The 19,453-nt window shown below is 40.3% G+C and overlaps 1 protein-coding gene across 5 annotated transcripts in view; it reads right to left on the bottom strand.

The window, feature by feature from the left end:
• DNAJC13 (DnaJ heat shock protein family (Hsp40) member C13) overlaps positions 1 to 19,453 on the bottom strand; it is a 542,758-nt gene that overhangs the window by 169,501 nt on the left and 353,804 nt on the right. For all 5 annotated transcript variants that reach the window (XR_003942499.1, XM_030206535.1, XM_030206508.1 and 2 more), the window contains 2 exons: positions 16,287 to 16,400; positions 3,688 to 3,804 (listed from right to left, as the gene is read on the bottom strand). Coding sequence is in view for 4 of the 5 variants with exons in the window: in XM_030206535.1 (XP_030062395.1) it covers positions 3,688 to 3,804; positions 16,287 to 16,400 (231 nt within the window). In the remaining variant the exon portion in view is untranslated. The remainder of the gene's footprint in view (positions 1 to 3,687; positions 3,805 to 16,286; positions 16,401 to 19,453) is intronic.

The following is a 19,453-nucleotide window of genomic DNA, read 5'->3' as shown; positions in this document are numbered from 1 at the left end:
TCCTGTGTTGTAGGCTGATCATTTTGTTAAATTTACTAGACCAGTTTGGGATTTGTGAGAACAGCTTGCTTCCTAAAGTCTAGGTCTCACAGAGTAAAAATGTTGGGCACATTATCATCAACTTGGTCTACAAATTGTGGTATGTCTCAAGGCTCACCCCTATCTCTAATATTATTTAATGTCATGATGGCTCTGCTAGGAAGAGACTGGGATTCCATCCTTTTATCTATGTGGATTTTGTTACCATTTACATCCATTTTCGAGATGACATCCAGGGAATTCTATATAGGATTAAAACTGGCCTTGATTTAATGGAATCCTGGGCCTCTGAATTCAGACTAAAATTAAATTGTGAGAAGACTAAATTTTTGGTAATAACTAATCTGTTTGTCCATGATCTCTGCAGGAATTTTAGCACTGACTGTATTTCTTTTCCTTTGGAGTCCACTCAAAAAATATTAGGGGTTGTTGATAGGCACTTAACCTCATGTGTCGTGGTTACTAAATCTTTTAAATTACTTTGGAAGCTGAAGTGTATTAGGCCCTTTTTTCAATTGATATTTTCAGATTACTTGTCCAATCTCGTCATGACCCAACTTGCTTATTGTAATTATGCAGGGTGTAAAGAATGTATCTTAAGGAAACTACAAACTGCCCAGAATACTGCGGCTAGATTTTTCATGCATGTACCACACTTTGAGAGGGCTACTCCTGCTGATACATTTGCATTGACTTCCCATTAGGACTAGGATTGTACTCATTTTATTTATTCATACTTGTATCCCACAATTATCCAAAAATTAGTTTCGGTTCAATGTGGCTTACATTTAACAGTTGTTAGAGATTGCATTGATTCAATTACATTTACAAGGTTGTATGATGCTGTGTTTTATAGTGGTTGGCAAGATAACTAATATTGCGCATGGAATAGTCATTCAAACTCTATGCTCTCATATTTCAGATTTTGTATGGTATTGCCCCTGACTATATGCTGCCCCTTGTTACTTTGCCTTCTTGCAATTCAATCTTAGGTGCAAGAGACTACCCCCATCTTTATTTTCCTACCTGTAAGGAAGTAGTTTATAAATCTATATATTCAGCTACTTTTTTATACCAAGGTACTTAATGGTGGAAAAACAGGATTACTTGGTTTTTCGTAAGTTTTTGAAATCTTTCCTTTTCAAAAATTTTCTGTCAATTGATCCTGGTGCCTAATCTCCCCCCTTCATTCTCCCCACTATGTTTCATTATTGAATTCTTTATATATTTACGATTCTTTCCTTAGTGATATATGTGGGTTTATGTATTTTAATTCATATTTTGTAATGACTTTTTTGCCACATTGAACTTGAAATTGTGCAGGGAAATGTGGGGTATAAATGTCACAAATAAATAGCTATCCAATGGTTCACCTCTTTCCTCTCCAATCAGGCCTTTATAGTCTCACTTCCTTTCTCCAAGTTTGATCCTTTCCCACTTACATGTGGCGTCTCTTAGGGTTTAGTGCTTTTTCCTTTTTTTTTTTTTTTTGTTTATTAAAGTTTTTTAACAATAGTATGTAAACAACATCCACATGTCAACCATACATCACATATGTAAAGCTTGTATAGCATGAAACAAAAAAAAAACAAAAAACCCCCCAACAAAGTTTCCCCCCGCTTTTCCCCATCCCTCCTTCCCTGATAACAAACCCCCCTCCCCCCTAGTTACTAGTGAAGGCTAGTGCTATGAAATCCAAAAAATATAGCATTCAGAGTGCTTTCTCCTTTTTAATGTTTTCCCGAGCCCCCTCGCCTCTCTAATCCAAGAACCTACCACTGCTCTTTACTATTTTTTTCTTTATTTTTGTTTTTCATGCCAATGATATCCTCCTGCTATCCATTCTCTTACAACCCAAATTTTGCCGCCCTTGAGTCCTGTCTTAACTCCGCTGACACCACCAGTAATTGGGAAGCAAAGCTAGTGCTGGACAAACTTCTATGGTCTGTGCCCTGATCATGGCTGAACATATTCAGCTTGAGAAGCTGGAGAAAAAGGCCAGTGCCGGGCAGACTTCTAAAGTCTGTGCCTTGATCATGGCTGGGCAGATTTGGATGGAGTGGAGTGGGGCTTTGACGACTTCAAAAGTTGGAGAACAAGGGCAGTGTCATGCAGACTTCTACAGTCTGTGCCCTGAAAATGGCAAGGACAAATCAAGATCAAGTATACATATCTAGTATCACATCATACCTTATGCCATGAGTTTATCTTGTTAGGCAGACTGGATGGACAAGGAATCTGCAGTCACATCTATTATGTCACTACATTACCTGGCTGCAAAACCATCATCTTCTACTTAATCCAGCTAAAACAGTCGCATCTGGGATCACTGGACGACCTTTGCACCCTTCTCTGTCACCATCTTTAAGGGGTACGCTTTTAATGCTTTTGGAGTATTTTAAATACCTAGGGGTTAACTCTGGATGTTGAGCTTTCTTACGGTGCCCAGATAACATCGGTGGTCAGAACCAGCTTCCTGGTACTCTGTCTTTTCTGACCTATCAGTAAGTACTTACGTGAGGCTTCTTGTGCAACCTCTCTCTATGCCATTGTAACATCCCGCCTTGACTACTGCATTTTCTATGTCAACCTCCTCACTTACCTTTTGGAAAGACTCTGTTTGGTGCAGAACACCTCCATCAGACTTCTAATTCATGCTTGCCGTACCAAATCGTGTTAGACCACTCCTAGCTCACCATCATTGACCCACGAAATTCTTTGTAACGCAGCATAAGGATTTAACATTATCCCATAAGCCTCTCTATACTGGGGATCCTCTTTACCTGGCCTCTCTAATTACCCCATATATTCCATCAAGTCCTCTGTATTGGAATTGCCTCACTATCCCCTCCGACCACTGTGCACGCCTAGAATCTACTTGGCACTTAGCCTTTTTCTTCGCTGCTCCCACTCTCTAGTGTAAGGCCCTGCTCACTTCACTGAACTATTGAAGGCTCACTAATTTTCCTGGGTCATTGAGGGGGGTGGGGAGAGAGGGCGGCACTGGGCACAGTAGCAAACTTTTCACTGACTGTTCTCTACCCTACCCCCATTCTTCAGCTTTCCTATTGACAACTGTAAGTCTTTTCCGATGCATTTTTATTTAGTAACTTTGTAAACTGCTTTAATTGCTCCGACATAGGCGGTATATCAAATACCTAATAAGAACATTACACAGCTGGCCACTGTTTCTATCTCAATTGCTAATCCTTTACTTGTCTAACAATGAAATGAAATTCAACCCCCTCTCCTTCAACCCTCATTGAGATATTCTAATTAATCCTATACAGATAGAAGGTGCAAAGACACAATGGTACTTTTAATGTATGTACTTTACACTGTTAGTTTCTCTTTGAAAATTAGCGGTGTAAAATAAGCACGCTGTTAAGTTTCTCTTTGGCACGAGTATAAAATCTGAAAATGAGTACTGGGGTAGGTAGGGGGACAATACTATACTGAGGTGAACATAGGCCTGTCAAAAAGCTCTATTTTTTAAATAAAGCTATTTGGTTTTGTTTTAATATTTGACAAGCAGTTAAGTTTGTGCTCAAAGTACAGCACTAAAACAATCAGGAATAGTTTTTCTTTCATAAATACACTTTGAACAAAATGATGGATAATAGCTTTGCAACAACTTAGTAGACTTACCTCTAACTGGAATGTAGGCTGTTCATTGTACACACGTACAAAAATTTCTCCCACAATTAATTCCTTGGCATGGTCACCGAAAACAAATTCCGATCCATAGCTTTTATCACAATCACCCTGTTTTATAAAGTATTTTTAAAATAAAGTTAGTTTATAAATTAAACATTTTTGAAATGCAATGAAAAGTGAGAACTGATTCCTTACTATATGCACAAGATACAGTTCCATAGCTTAGCACTGAAAGATAACTATATTACTAGGAAGGAATGTGATTTTTTTTTTTGAAAGTAGATTAAACTAAAATTCCTGTTATCTACATGCTACTGAAAATACATGAGTCATTCACTTGACCGCCTGGCAGACATATAGCTCTGGAATTGGCTCCATACTGTAACCACTTTCCATTCATTGATAAGTTTCTGAGTCCCATAGTCCTGTCCATTCCATTTTACATGTGTGACTCTAGTGATATGGATCAAGTAAAATTCTATGATAACTTTCTGCTAGTCACCATGGATGTGAACTCCCTATATACCAATATTCCACAGCCAGAAGCACTTGAAATTGTTAGGCAGGTCCTCTTGAGAGAAAGACCTTTCAAAAGGATATCTACTGAATTTTTAATAATTTTGGCACAGTTTGCATTACAAGAAAATTATTTCTGTTTTGACAGTGTCTTTTACCAACAAATCAAAGGGACGCACTATGGTCTCTTCAATATCCAATCTGTACATGGTAAACTTTGAAGAGCAAACATCCTTACTTAAATCATCTGTATATTCCTTCCTATACTAGGCCTGTAAGATGGCCCTGCTAGCCCTCAGATTTCCTAGATTTGCTGTCATCAGCATAATTTTAGTTTCTCTCTGCAGCTACATGCAAGCAGAGTGCTTGATCAGTAAATGGAAAGTACATATTACATGTCAAGGAGACACTTAGGAGGAACTGAGGCAGAAACACATGGATATAACCTTGATGGTGAAGAGAGACTAAGGACCCTCTAAAGAAGAAGTTGTTCCTGTCAGATAGGACATCAGGTGTTTTATACTACTTGTTTGCTACATGGTTTTGCATGCTGGGATCACGCTTTACTGATAAGGGATTAGCCAATGGCCACTAAGTGTGCATGTGAACACAAGCAGGAGAGGATGACAGAATAGAGGAAATTCCCATTTTTGAATACATATGAAAAATAACAGACTATTACTATATTGTGTAATGGAAGAAAACAGGAAAATCCATATAAGATCACAAGTTAGTTTAGGAGAAATCACATGATTTAGGAGAAATGAAACTTACAACAGTATATAAATAAAAAGTGAGAAAGTTGTGCTGAGCAGATTTTGTATTCAATCTGTGCATCTGGCTACTGGGTGACAACCTGCTCCAGAGAGAACAATTATTTTGTATTGGCTTAGTGAAATACCAATAAAGATTTGTACTGGTTGCGCCAAATCTAAGTCTGATTGTCTCTCTTATTCAAGCCACTAGTGCTGAAGTGTTTTTCCCTCCCCAGGGGCAAGGGACGGGACTACACACATCTTATGACCTGGAAAAGGCATATTGATATTTTCATAATTTGGAATGGAACCAAAGAGACATTACACCAATGGGTCAATAGCTTACATCAAAATTTGAAGTTCAAACTTGACTACGTAACAAGAAGATTACATTTTTAGACATTTTAATTAAGAACAAGAAGATAAATTGAACACTATTTACAGAAAGCCTACTGACGTTAGTAAACGTTTACACTTTGATAGCTGCCAGTCGTGCCCTAAAAACAATTTACCATATAGTCAAATTTTGAGACTAAGAAGACTAGAACATACAGATCAGATTTTGTTGAAAAAGCTGTAGAGATGAAAGGAAGTTTCTCTGAAAGAGGTTATCCAAAGTCTTGTGTATGAGAGAGTTTTAAAAGACCATTAAATAAGAATAGGCAGAACTACTAAATACTATGGATAAGAAAGCAACAGAGAAAACAGTGTGCACTATTGAATTTAATAAGTTTCCTAGGTACTTGTACATTGTACAAGTTCTGAAAAAAAAAAACACTGGCACATGGTAACCGATATTAAATGTTTCTCTAACAGTAACCTACTTGTTGTTTATAGCAGAAGTAAAAACTTAAAGATTTACTGGTTTCCTCTACATTCTGTAGCAAGGAGAATTCAAGAACCCCATCTGTGACAGGGCATTATCCTTGTAGAAACTGCTCAGTTTGAAATGTTAATATAAACAATATGTGATCTAATCATCTTTCAGAAATCACTGAAGACTTATATCCTCAACAAAACATACTCCAACGATCCATCATAAGAACTGTATCGCATTAACGCTTTATCTATTATTCCGAATACGACCTTTGCATATACTGATTGCTTAATTCTATTATGTCACCCATGTTCTTTATGTAATACTAATTGTATCTTTTACTCTGTAATGGTGACTGCCATGACAGAACAATGTTAGCCACATTGAGCCTGCAAATTGGTGGGAAAATGTGGGATACAAATGCAATAAATAAATAAAGACAGTCCATCCAGTCACAGGGAGAGTCTTCCATCTCAAACACTTATCTAACTGTAAATCTGGTATCTATCCCTGTAACAAGCTAAAAATAAATAAAATCAAAACATAGTAACATAGTAGATGACGGCAGAAAAAGACCTGCACGGTCCATCCAGTCAGCCCAACAAGATAAACTCATATGTGCTACTTTTTGTTTATACCTTACCTTGATTTGTATCTGTAATTTTCAGGGCACAGACCGTACAAGTCTGCCCAGCACTACCCCTGCCTCCCAACCACCGGCTCTGGCACAGACCGTATAAGTCTGCCCAGCACTAAGTACAAAACATTTTAAGCTGCTTATCCCAGAAGTAAGCAGTGGATTTTCCCCAAGTCCATTTTACATAAGTATTGCCATACTGGGAAAGATCAAAGGTCCATCAAGCCCAACATCCTGTTTCCAACAGTTGCCAATCCAGGTCACAAATACCTGGCAAGATCCCAAAAAAGTACAAAACATTTTATACTGCTTATCCCAGAAATAGTGGATTTTCCCCAAGTCCATTTAATAATGGTCTATGGACTTTTCCTTTAGGAAGCCGTCCAAAACTTTTAAAAACCCCGCTAAGTTAACCGCCTTTACCACATTCTCTGGCAACGAACTATTGGGATAGACATGGGGAATCCATAGTAACATAGTAGATGACGGCAGAAAAAGACCTGCACGGTCCATCCAGTCTGCCCAAGAAGATAAATTCATATGTGTACTTTTTTATTTGTACTGTCCTCTTCAGGGCACAGACCGTATAAGTCTGGCCAGCCCTATCCCCACCTCCCAACCACCAACCCCGCCTTCCACCACCAGCTCTGGCACAGACCGTATAAGTCTGCCCAGTACTATCCCCGCTGCCCAGCCACCAGCCCCGGCACAGACCGTATAAGTCTGCCCAGCACTAGCCCCGCCTCCCAACCACCAGCTCTGCCACCCATTCTAGGCTAAGCTCCTGAGGATCCCTTCCTTCTGCACAGGATTCCTTTATGTTTATCCCATGCATGTTTGAATTCCGTTATCATTTTCATCTCCACCACCTCCCGCGGGAGGGCATTCCAAGCATCCACCACTCTCTCTGTGAAAAAATACTTCCTGACAGTCTTCTTGAGTCTGCCCCCCTTCAATCTCATTTCATGCCCTCTCGTTCTACCGCCTTCCCATCTCCGGAAAAGGTTTGTTCGCGGATTAATACCTTTCAAATATTTGAATGTCTGTTTTATATCACCCCTGTTCTTCCTTTCCTCCAGGGTATACATGTTCAGGTCCGCAAGTCTCTCCTCATACATCTTGTAACGCAAATCCCATTCCATCCTCGTAGCTTTTCTTTGCACCGCTTCAATTCTTTTTACATCCTTAGCAAGATACGGCCTCCAAAACTGAACACAATACTCCAGGTGGGGCCTCACCAACGACTTGTACAGGGGCATCAACACCTCTTTTCTTCTGCTGATCACACCTCTCTCTATACAGCCTAGTAACCTTCTAGCTACGGCCACCGCCTTGTCACACTGTTTCATCACCTTCAGATCCTCAGATACTATCACCCCAAGATCCCTCTCCCCATCCGTACCTAGCAGACTCTCACCGCCTAACACATATGCCTCTCTTGGATTTCTACTCCCTAAGTGCATCGCTTTGCATTTCTTCGCATTGAATTTTAATTGCCAAACCTTAGACCATTCTTCTAGCTTTTTCAGATCCTTTTTCATGTTTTCCACTCCCTCCGGGGTGTCCACTGTGTTACAAATCTTAGTATCATCTGCAAATAGGCAAACTTTACCTTCTAACCCTTCGGCAATGTCACTCACAAATATATTGAACAGAATCGGCCCCAGCACCGATCCCTGAGGCACTCCACTACTCACCTTTCCCTCCTCCGAACGAACTCCATTCACCACCACCCTCTGGCGCCTGTCCGGCAACCAGTTCCTAATCCAGTTCACCACTTTGGGTCCTATCTTCAGCCCATCCAGTTTATTTAAGAGCCTCCTGTGGGGAACCATGTCAAAAGCCTTGCTGAAATCTAAGTAAATTACGTCTATAGCACATCCACGGTTCAATTCTCCGGTCACCCAATCAAAGAATTCAATGAGATTCGTTTGGCACGATTTCCCTTCGGTAAAACCATATTGTCTCGGATCTTGCAACTCATTTTCTTCCAGGAAATTCACTATCCTTTCCTTCAGCATCACTTCCATTACTTTTCCAATAATCGAAGTGAGGCTTACCGGCCTGTAGTTTCCAGCTTCTTCCCTATCACCACTTTTGTGAAGAGGGACCACCTCCGCCGTTCTCCAATCCCTCGGAACCTCTCCCATTTCTAAGGATTTATTAAAGAAATCTTTAAGAGGACCCGCCAGAACCTCTCTGAGCTCCCTCAATACCCTGGGGTGGATCCCATCCGGTCCCATGGCTTTGTCCACCTTTAGTTTTTCTAGTTGTTGATACACACTCTCTTCCGTGAATGGTGCTATATCCACTCCATTCTCAAATGAACTTTTGCCAGTCCATCGCGGTCCTTCTCCCAGATTTTCTTCAGTAAAAACAGAACAAAGGCATCTATTTAACAAATTTGCCTTTTCTTCATCATTATCTACATAGCGGTTTGCAGTATCTTTTAGTCTCACAATTCTCTTTTTAGTCATTCTCCTTTCACTAATATACCTGAAGAAATTTTTGTCACCCCTCCTTACCTTTCTAGCCATTTGTTCTTCCGCTTTCGTCAGACGTACCTCTCTCTTGGCTTCTTTCAGTTTCCTCCGGTATTCCTCCCCGTGTTCCTCGTCTTGAGTTTTTCTGTATTTCTGGAACGCCAACTCTTTAGCCTTTATTCTCTCAGCCACTTGCTTGGAGAACCATAGCGGTTTCCTTTTTCTCTTGCTTTTATTTACTTTCCTTACATAAAGGTTTGTGGCCCTATTTATAGCTTCTTTCAGTCTGGCCCACTGTCCTTCCACTTCTCGTATGTCCTCCCAGCCCATCAGCTCCTTCCTTAGGTATTCCCCCTATTTTACTAAAGTCAGCATGCTTGAAATCCAGGACTTTGAGTTTTGAGTAGCCACCCTCCTCTTCAGCCGTCATATCAAACCAAACCATTTGATGGTCACTGCCGCCCAGGTGGGCACCCACTCAGACATTTGACACGCTATCTGCATTTGTGAGCACCACATCCAGCGTCACTCCCTCCCTCGTGGGTTCCATGACCATTTGTCTGAGCACAGCACTTTGGAAAGCATCCACGATCTCTCTACTTCTTTCCGATTCCGCAGATGGAACCTTCCAATCTACATCCGGCAGATTGAAATCTCCCAGCAACAGCACCTCTCTCTTCTTTCCCAACTTTTGAATATCTGCGATCGGGTCTTTATCTAATTCTTCCAATTGTGTTGGAGGTCTGTAGACAACACCCATGTGGACAGAGGTTCTATCATCTCTTTTTAAGGTGATCCATATCGCTTCTTCCTTACCCCAGGGTCCCTGTCATTTTGGTTGCTGTGATATCATTTCTCACATATAGAGCTACTCCTCCACCTTTACGACCCTCTCTATCCTTCCTAAATAGATTATAGCCTGGTATGTTTGTATCCCATTCATGGGAACAATTGAGCCATGTCTCTGTGATTGTAACAATGTCTAAGTCTGCCTCCAACATCAGGGCTTGAAGGTCATGAACTTTGTTGCCAAGACTGCGAGCATTTGTGGACATCACTTTCCATTTACATTTACATTTCCTGGTATGTGTTTCAACATTTGATATTTTGGTGTCTTTTGTCTTTGGGTCCCTCCATATCTTTTTGTTCCACCTTAATTTATTTTGCTTTTGCTGTTTCTTCTGGCTCAGTTCTATTTTTAGGAACCTCACATTGCTTTAATGGAGCAAAAGAATTCTGTAGGGGTAACACTTGTGAGGGTGTATGCCTTTGTGTCACATGACGAAGTCTGCCTGAGCCTACTGTGAACCATGTATTCTTAGGTGGTTTTATCCTTTGAGGCAGTGGTGTGAATTTGGTTTGATTTTGTGCAGTCTTAGAAGTTGCTTTAAGTGCATCTAATTCCTGCTTTAATTTACTGAGCTCTTGTTTTAAACTAGCGAGCTGATTACAGATAGGACAAGCCTTAAGTTTCCAGATGATTGGCCTTGAAACTAAAGCTCCACAATTATTACAGAGACTAAAAGTCATCCTGATTTGTTGGAATGGGTATGAATAGGTATTTTATCATCATCACAAATATGTGAATTTGGATCTTCAGAGGAAAACTTCCACTTAAGCCTTCAGCTTTGAAATGTATCAATGGAAGTAGGTGAAATACCTCATCTCTTCATTAATCCAAACCATATTTTTAACATTTTTTCCAAACAATTTTTATATTCTTATTATTTATACACTTAATACCATATTCTTTTGACTCAATGCTTTATCAACATTTTCAAAACGCACAAGTTCATCAATAAATATGTTGATAAATATAACTTATCCGAATTTTAACCAGGGGGTTACTATGCCGACATGTGTTTCACCCAATTAAGCTATTACAAGGCAAACCCCTTAATCTTCATGCGATGTATATCACAACCTGCTTCAACACTGAAAACAGAATGAAGAGATGAGGTGTACAGATACAGCACTCACTGCTATATCCGTTTTTGGGAATCTACTCATATTGACCGTCAATGAAGGTGGGGTCTCCGGAAGAAGCCAGGGCGAAACGGGTCCCTGTTGGGACCCCCACCAAGCAGCATTAAGCGTCACATAAGACTAAAGCACAACAAACCACCAGACGATCATTTGGAGTCAGTCATTTGAAAGCAAAGCTACTCAAAGCTAAGTAATGGTTTTTAGATTCCCGTTGTTTGAACTTAAATTATTGAAAAGCAAGAATAAAATAGTTTGAATTTTGTTTGTTCAACAACGACCAGCAGGAGGTTTTTCCTGACCAATGATGAGTTGTTTGACCAAACCCCATATGTAGAAACAAGAATGTTTCAAGAGAGTGGTTAAGGTCTTAATGAGGTCTTCTCCTCCTGTTTTATTTATTTATTTTTTTTTAAGATAAACATTTTTGTAAACTTAAGAATTAAAGGAAAAATAAGAAACACTTAAGTGAATGCAACTTTGATAATTCTCTTTGTTGTACCATATTGGGTTTTTAGAAGGGTTCTGGGATTTACATGTATGGTACTGGGATCTACAATTCTATTGGCTGTCAAGATTTTAACATACAAACATAGCTAACACTTTGGTTCATTTCAATAATACGTCTTTATGCTTTGCACTGATTTATAAGTATTAACACTATATTTTATGCACTGATATTTATGTGTAATATGTACTTGCTTAACGATTTCGGTTTTTAAATAATTTTATAGGGGCTGCATCGGAGATTAGTACTGTAACATACCATAAATAGTATAAGTAAGAATTTTATAATTTCTTACTTATACTATTTATGGTATGTTACAGTACTAATCCCGGATGCAGCCCCTAGCTGAATGAAATGTGGCGAAGTTGGGCTTTTTAATAAACTTTGTGATATTAAAAAAAAATCCTTGTTTTCGTGATCTGCATTTTTCTTGCACATCTACTGCTTGTATATCTATCAAGCCTCTCCCATACTTATCCCAACTGAAGTTTACTTACATCAGGACTGAGAAGCTTCCCTATGAAAACAGACCCTCTCAATGACAAAAGGTATAAGATAGAATAGAAAGGGTTCTTCCAAGAATGAAATGTCTAGCCAAAACTGAAGGACACCCCTTCTTCCATTCTCTCTTGTTTGAAGAACTTGCTCCTTGGTGTTTTGCTGGATTGACGAGATCAAAAAGAGGATATGCTTCATCTGTGTCCTTAAAGCCAAAAGAATGTTTCTGCCAGTTTTTATGTTTCAGAGTATCAAGAATGCTGGCTCAAACAAAATTCTGCTGCACCATGATAATGCTGGCTATGTACATTTGAGCATCTTCTGAGAAAGATGTTATATTCTGAGAAGTCTTGGAGTTTTGTCTGGACACAGAAGTTATATGGTCTGCTGAGGAAGCACAACGTGAAACACAGCCAATGTTGAGAACTTGAAAGTTTGAGACTCAGTACCAGTTTGAATGAAATTGTAATAAGGGACAAAGAAGGATTTATTAGACTATGAAGCTTTTCTGCATGAGCTGAAATGATCATTCATGAGCTCATCATGTAGGAGTATTTTGCAATGAAGAGGAGAATTTTGTTATTAAGAAGAAGTGACTGTTTTCGTCAAGCGGGAAATAATTTTTCGTGGACTTGGTTTTTGTGAACTTGGGGTTTTTCTTCTTCATTTTTTTTTTTGGAGTAGAACTTAATTGATGCAAGACTATTATCAGCCCGTGCGGAGATTTGTCACAAAGAGGGTGGAGTTTTTTCCTTGGAACCTGTTTGATACATATTTACACAAGAGACAGTAAAGGAATATATAGGTTGCACTGACAGTGACAATTTTATCATCTTTAAAGATAAGTAAAACGAATTATTTTTATTTAAGCATAGTTTTTGGTGCGATGATTGTTATGTAACTGCCATCTTGTTCCAGGGTTGGAATGGTGGGGGATGTATAAAGCAATCATTTCACAGTATTAAGAACGCTACTTACCTATTGTAGATTTTTATACATTTTAGGGGAAGGTACTAGTGATAATAGTATTTTAGGAAATATATTGGAATTAGTTTAATCAGTAAGTCAATATGTTTACTGCTTTTGTTTGGAGACAAAGAAACCCCCATATACTTCACAGTCTGGGACAGAGAAATTGCTTCTCCTGAAACTTAATCAGCCACTCCAGGGGATCCAGCTCCCCAAATCCCTGATTGTGCTTAAACATCTTCCTTGCTTTTACTTGTCCTGCATAGCTATTTGACTGATTAAAGGAGCTTATGGAGGCTACTGCTGCAGTCCTGTTGGATTAAGAGCCGAGCCTGAAGTTGCTATTCTCAGGAAAGTGCATCAGAGAACTATTTAGTGGTAATCTCTGAAGAGAACCTATGAAAATGCTTCCATCAAGCCTAGGACCATGAAAAATCTCTTCCTATTCTTTTTTTTTTTTATATAAGCATTTTAATATACATAATATTCATTCAAGAATAATAATATACAATACATGAAATATCATAACAAAATAAAAAGACAAGGAAATAACAAAAGCTTCTATCGTCCACAAGTTAAAGGAAAAATGATCCAAGAATTAAGAAAAAATATTCAAGCTATAAATACCAAGCTTATAAACATTTCTATTAAATCAAAGACCACGCCGTGCCCTGTTGGCTTACTCCAAGCTGCTATACAGTGTTACATTCGGGTCTAAATTTTCACAAAACTCTTTTTACCTTTTAAGAAAATATCCAACTGTTTGGGTTCAAAAAGTGATATTGTTTAGTGTGGAATAAAATCCTACACACACAAGGAAATTTCAAAAGAAAGTTTGCTCCCAGGGCAATTGCCCTAGGACGCAAAGCAAGAAATGACTTACGTCGCTTTTCGGTTTCCCTAGACAAATTCGGGAAAACCCTTACTTTTGAGCCCTTACTTCTGTGCCCTGAAAAGAACTTAAGTGTCTTAAGGAAAGTCTGAGTACAGCATCTCTATCTATCTAATTCTAAAGCGAAGGTCACCAACAAAGTAGTTCTTTGGGTGACCACCTCCAAAGAAGATTCCAGGAAGGCCGTCAAATTCATTGCACTTTGAGGGTTTAAATTTTCTGGAGCCTGCCCAGTAATTTGAATATAATATGCCCTTGTAATTGGTGGCAATGAGTTCTCGGGCATTCCCAAAATATCAACAAGATATTTCTTAACCATTTGTACCGGAGAAAGAATTGGTGATTTTGGAAAATTTATAATACGCAGGTTAAGTCTCTTGAATTGATTTTCCAGATATTCCATGCGTCGAGAAGCAAAGTTCCTTTCTTTGATTAATGTTTATTCCACAAGGTCCATTTTTTCAATTTTTTCAGAGAGGTTTTTTACTTCAACCGCACAAACCTCATTAATTTGCAATTGTTTAAGTGCAGACTCAGCCAAAACTTTAATAGTTTCACTATTCTTTGAAATAGCAGACTGTAAGGCTATGAGAGTTGTGGAATTCAGATCCCAAAGTGACTCTAAAGTCACTACAGCAGGTTTTTCAAACTTCCCTTCATTGAAAACCAGGGGAGACGCTTGAACAACTTGTTCCAGGGTACTCAAGATTGTAGAATCCACAACAAGAGCTGTTTTCTTCTCTGGGACAGCAGTCGTTCAGCGGTTGTTCCTTCTGCTGCCAGCAAGTTCCCTCCCTGCTTGCTCCCCTCTCCATCTTGGGTTGAAGCTGCAGAACTCGCCTGGGAGCTCTCTCTTCCTGGTTGGGGGGGGGGGGGGGGGGGGGGGGGGGCGCTGCACAAAAAACAGGGCTAAGGGAAGCCCCGTCGCCACTGTCGGTCAGCGCCGAGATGCTGACACCAGCTGCGGGTGTAGAAGTCAACCCAGCACCGGACGCTATTCCAAACTGTTTGAGCGCCGGCTGTGAGAGCAGAGGTTTACCGCCAGGGTCAGAGGGAATATCCCTGACTTTCCCATCTCTACGACGGGTAAGGTAGCTCTTTCCAGGTCCGCTGGTACACAATTTGGAACACGTCCGTTGGCGCAAATCAGACCGTCGCCATCTTGGATCCTCTGTGTACAGGTCTCTCTTCCTATTCTTACCATCCTGTTGAACTGTCATTGCAACTTCAATCCTCAGAGCCTTGAACAGATATAACCATGTCTCTGACCATTTTCTGACATGAAAATGGCTTCCTAAACCTGAAAGGTAATGATTTGATCAGCTGAATGCTGTCACTGCTGCAACCAATCTTATCGGTGAAAGAAAAACCCATGGAGAAGCACTGTACAGGCTAATAATGAAAGCCCTTAGCACTGTCGTGAAAGAACATGTCAAAAACTCTGCAATTTGCAACAAGATGGGAGCTGATCCAAGTCAACCAACCCTTCTTTTGGTGCTTTGTCAAAAATGTTCAGAAATACTCATTCATATGAGCTTGTGCTTGCAATTTGAGGTCATTTCCAGGACAGCTAATAGAAATATTTATCTAGCATTTCCCCCTTTTCCTCACCACCCTCCATGCATTGCTTGACACCTTTGTTTTATAATTCCATGTCTAGCCCACTGAAATGTTTTTAATTTTCTGAGTAGGCAATCACCTCTAAACCAAGAGGAAATGCTCCATCTAAATCACTCGGGAGATTGAGCATCTAAGAAGAGATCAGGACAGCTTCGGTCCAAAAAGTAACGGGTTCTCCTTTCTCCACTAGGCATCTAAGGTGAGAAAGTCGGTAAAACAGAAGAAAGACCCACTGAGGCTCCCCTCCAAGACCTTTTCTACTTGGGTGATCGAAAACTGAAGACCTAAGGAGCAAGGTGGAAGATGGCCAGGAGACGTGGATAAGACCACAGAATCATGCAGCAGATCTAACAGCACTGTTCCAACTTGTGCGCAGTTCGCCATGGTACAGGGTAGGGTGGCTATCGCCCAGCTCTGAAGTGTTCCCATCCAAAGGAGAACTGCCTGGTACACTGAAAATTTTCCCTTGACTCTGCATGGTTGCTCTCAGGCTCACATTTCTGTCTCAAACATCTTTCATAGATCCAGCTGTTCTCCGTCATTATGCAGGCAGCAGACCCCCCCTCCCGAAAGATAGTGTCACAGCCATGTTTGGCTATGGCTACCGTTGCAGGTAGCTCACTCCTCTAGGCTATTTCTTTCACTGTCTTCCTTCTAGGCGCCCCTCCACCCCATGCAAAGGTTGTGGCAGCTTCTGTTCACTAAGGATTCAAACATACAATTTGACTATGGGTTTCTAAACTTTTGTGCAGAAATGTAAAACCTTGTTCTTTACATCAGGTTTTGATCCAAATACTGAGTTTGGCTGTACAACTCAGCTTTCCTCTCCCTTTCCATGAAAATGCTCTATAGTTTACCATAGAATTGATCCCCTCTCCCAAACTGCTTACAGTTCAAACAGAATTGACTTACTCGTCTGGTCATACTTTCTTGCTGAGATTCAAGGAATTCTAGCAACTCAGCTCTGGTCCCATTATTCCAAATCAAATAGGGGCTTTCTGTGTTGCTGTTGAGCATCTTGAGGATCTATAATGAAAAGGAACAAATGAAGTTTGTTTAAAAATGATAACGTCTCAAACTTTTATTTGTGAATTCCACACCCCAAACAAAAAATTCAAAAAATATTAGAACTTCAACAAAAACAATTCCACAGAAATGGTCACAATTTAGCTACATTAACAGTTAGCATATGATATATACTTTATACTACAGCATGAGAAGATCAGGTTAGGTTCCCTCAATCACCAGGGCTAGTTATGCTCAGACACACCACAGGATTTTGCCAATCAAGGGCTAAAGATTTTTCTAATCGGTGACTGTGACGAAACAGTGGGTTTCTAAGCCTGAAAACTGTATTAATTATTCCATGAAGTGTGTTTCTCCTAATTGGCCAGCAGATGGCACGTTTTGAGTTTTAAAGCTGCTGCAGAGTTTCATCTTCTTCAGTTTCAACTTATGGAAAGGCAATCTGCAGTACCATTGGGCAGCTACTTTCAAAATTGATGCCCTGGGCCTGAAGATACTGTATTTTCCCCAGTCTCAGTCAGGGAGCGAAGAGAGAAAGATCTCTTTACTGAGACCCTGTGAGCAGCTATGATAGAACCTGTGAGCAGTTACATTTATTATTATTATTATTAACATTTGTATAGCGCTACCAGACGCACGCAGTGCTGAACATCCAAAACTCCCCAGGTACTAGCCAGGTTACCTGTTATTGCTTGCTGATTTCAACCTTTTCTGTTCAAGTTCTGTGACAATAAACCTTTTTTAGTTTATTGACTCTATTGTCCTGGACTAAGAATCCTGGTTTGTGTTTTTTGGTCTGTGGGTGCTTTCTGGGAGCTGTGGGACCCCTGGTCCTAGTGTCCTAGAAATCACTGGGGAATAACCTGAGAGTGGGAGACTAGCCCAGAGGCAAGCGGGACCCAGTTGGTGTGCAGAGGGTGCAACTATTGAGCACAAGCCCAAGTGCAGGCGAGGCTGGGAAGTGCTGGGTAGACCCCTCAGGTGTCCGCAGGGTAACCCCAGATGGGTGCTAGGCGTTTCGTAACAGTGATCATATCTAAAGGAGAGCCAGGCAGTTCTCAATACGCTGACCTGAATTTACTTCAACCCGGGTCCTCTTTGCTACCTAGTACAGAGTTATTCTTTATTGCACTTTGAGCCCAGCACCTGCTTTACACATAGTTTCTGTTCCATACCCAGATGCTGCTCAGTACCTAGTTCCAGCTTTATGCCTGTGTCTGCTCCGCAACCGTTCCTGCTCGTCACCTGCATGGCTCTACCCTCCCTTGAGCCAAGCTGTTCCATCCATGGACCTGGCCAGAGGAAGTCCCGACACTAAACAGCAGTTCATGCTCTTGTTTTGACAAATTGTTTTCTGTAATTTGTTATAAGGGTTTATCTAAATTCTAACACAGTTAATGCAAAACATAGCAGCTAAGTTAGCATGAAAGGTAAAAAAAACAAAACAAACAAAAAACTGATCAAGCTATCCCACCGTTAAAAGATCTGCACTGGCTACAGGTATATTAAGGGGCATAATTTAAAACAATTTATTTGATTTTTAAGTGTTTTCATGCAACTGCACTTGAATATTTAATGATACAGTCCTATACACTAACTTGAGTGTGAAGATCATCTCCATAAACCTTTTTTTACTTCCCTCTTATCATACCATAATACTACTACTTGACATTTCTAAAGCGCTACTAGGGTTACGCAGCGCTGTACAATTTAACATAGAAGGACAGTCCCTGCTCAAAGGAGCTTACAATCTAAAGGACAAATGTACAGTCAGTCAAATAGGGGCAGTCTAGATTTCCTGAAAGGTATAAAGGTTAGATGCCGACAGCAACATTGAAGAGGTGGGCTTTGAGCAAGGATTTGAAGATGGGTAGGGAGGGGGCTTGGCGTAAGGGCTCAGGAAGTTGATTCCAAGCATAGGGTGAGGCGAGGCAGAATGAGCGGAGCCTGGAGTTGGCGGTGGTGAAGGGTGCTGAGAGGAGGGATTTGTCCTGTGAGCGGACAAAAGGTCAGTCATTTCAGTGTTATGTTTTGGCTTTATAGGATAGAATTGCCTTAGAAATTAGCACAGAAATGTGATATTTAAAATTTTGTACAGTGTTAATTTATTTCCAACAAGTATTTTAATGGTTTTCTATTTACCTGTTGATAATTTTATTATACTGTGTTTTTACTGGGGGGGGGGGGGGGGGGGGGGGGGGGGGGGGGTGGAATGGTTTGAATTTTTGATACTTATCTTAAATTTAAATTGCTTTGTAACTTTTATAGGTTTTTATTTTAGATTACTGAAATCCATCTCAGGTGAATATCATGCTTGATACATTAAATCTATATGCAATGAACATTTTCAAGTTTCCTTTCTTTAAAAAAAAATGTGTATATCTGAATGTTTTGGTTTTTTTCATTTTCTCTATCTCAGTTTTCTACCTATTTTGAGTCATTCCTTTTTTGTCTTTAATTATGCTACTTTCATTTTTCACTGTTTCCTTTCAACCTCAGCCTTCTCACTCTCCTCCCCCACTCTCCCCTCTGCTTTCGTGAATGATTTCATCCGTTCCAGCCTCAGTAAGGTACTAACAAGCCTCCCTAACAGAGAGGGCCTCATTGGTCTTTGTTTGGATTGTTGTAGATTGGGACATCATAGAAGTGGACCTTAGGAGTACACCATCCCTCTCCCTCCCCGGATGCATGATTGCTAACCATTTGTGTTAGCCCAGATAGCTATGAAAGCAGACCAGTAATTTACATCTTAAAATTCAAATATGACTTGTAGCCCAGCATTTTTCAACCAGTGTGCCACGGCTGCTCCCCAGCTGTGCCATGGGCAGAGGTGAACTGTGACTATTTGGGCAATCGAGCACTACCCGAGAACTGAGAGTACCAGGAGGCCCAGTGCCTCCCACTTTCTGAACCAGCATTTCTTCCACTCTCCTCCCTCCCCGATGTACCTTAAGCTGCGTCTTCCAAGGATGTTCCCTAGCAGTGGAAGTAATTCACAGCCACTGCTTGCAGTTTCTCTTCTGCCACAATCTCCCCCCTTCTGATGCAACTTC

Source organism: Microcaecilia unicolor, chromosome 1 (genome assembly GCF_901765095.1).
Source record: "Microcaecilia unicolor chromosome 1, aMicUni1.1, whole genome shotgun sequence".
Taxonomy (NCBI): domain Eukaryota; kingdom Metazoa; phylum Chordata; class Amphibia; order Gymnophiona; family Siphonopidae; genus Microcaecilia; species Microcaecilia unicolor.
This window is presented reverse-complemented; position numbering and strand designations above follow the sequence as displayed.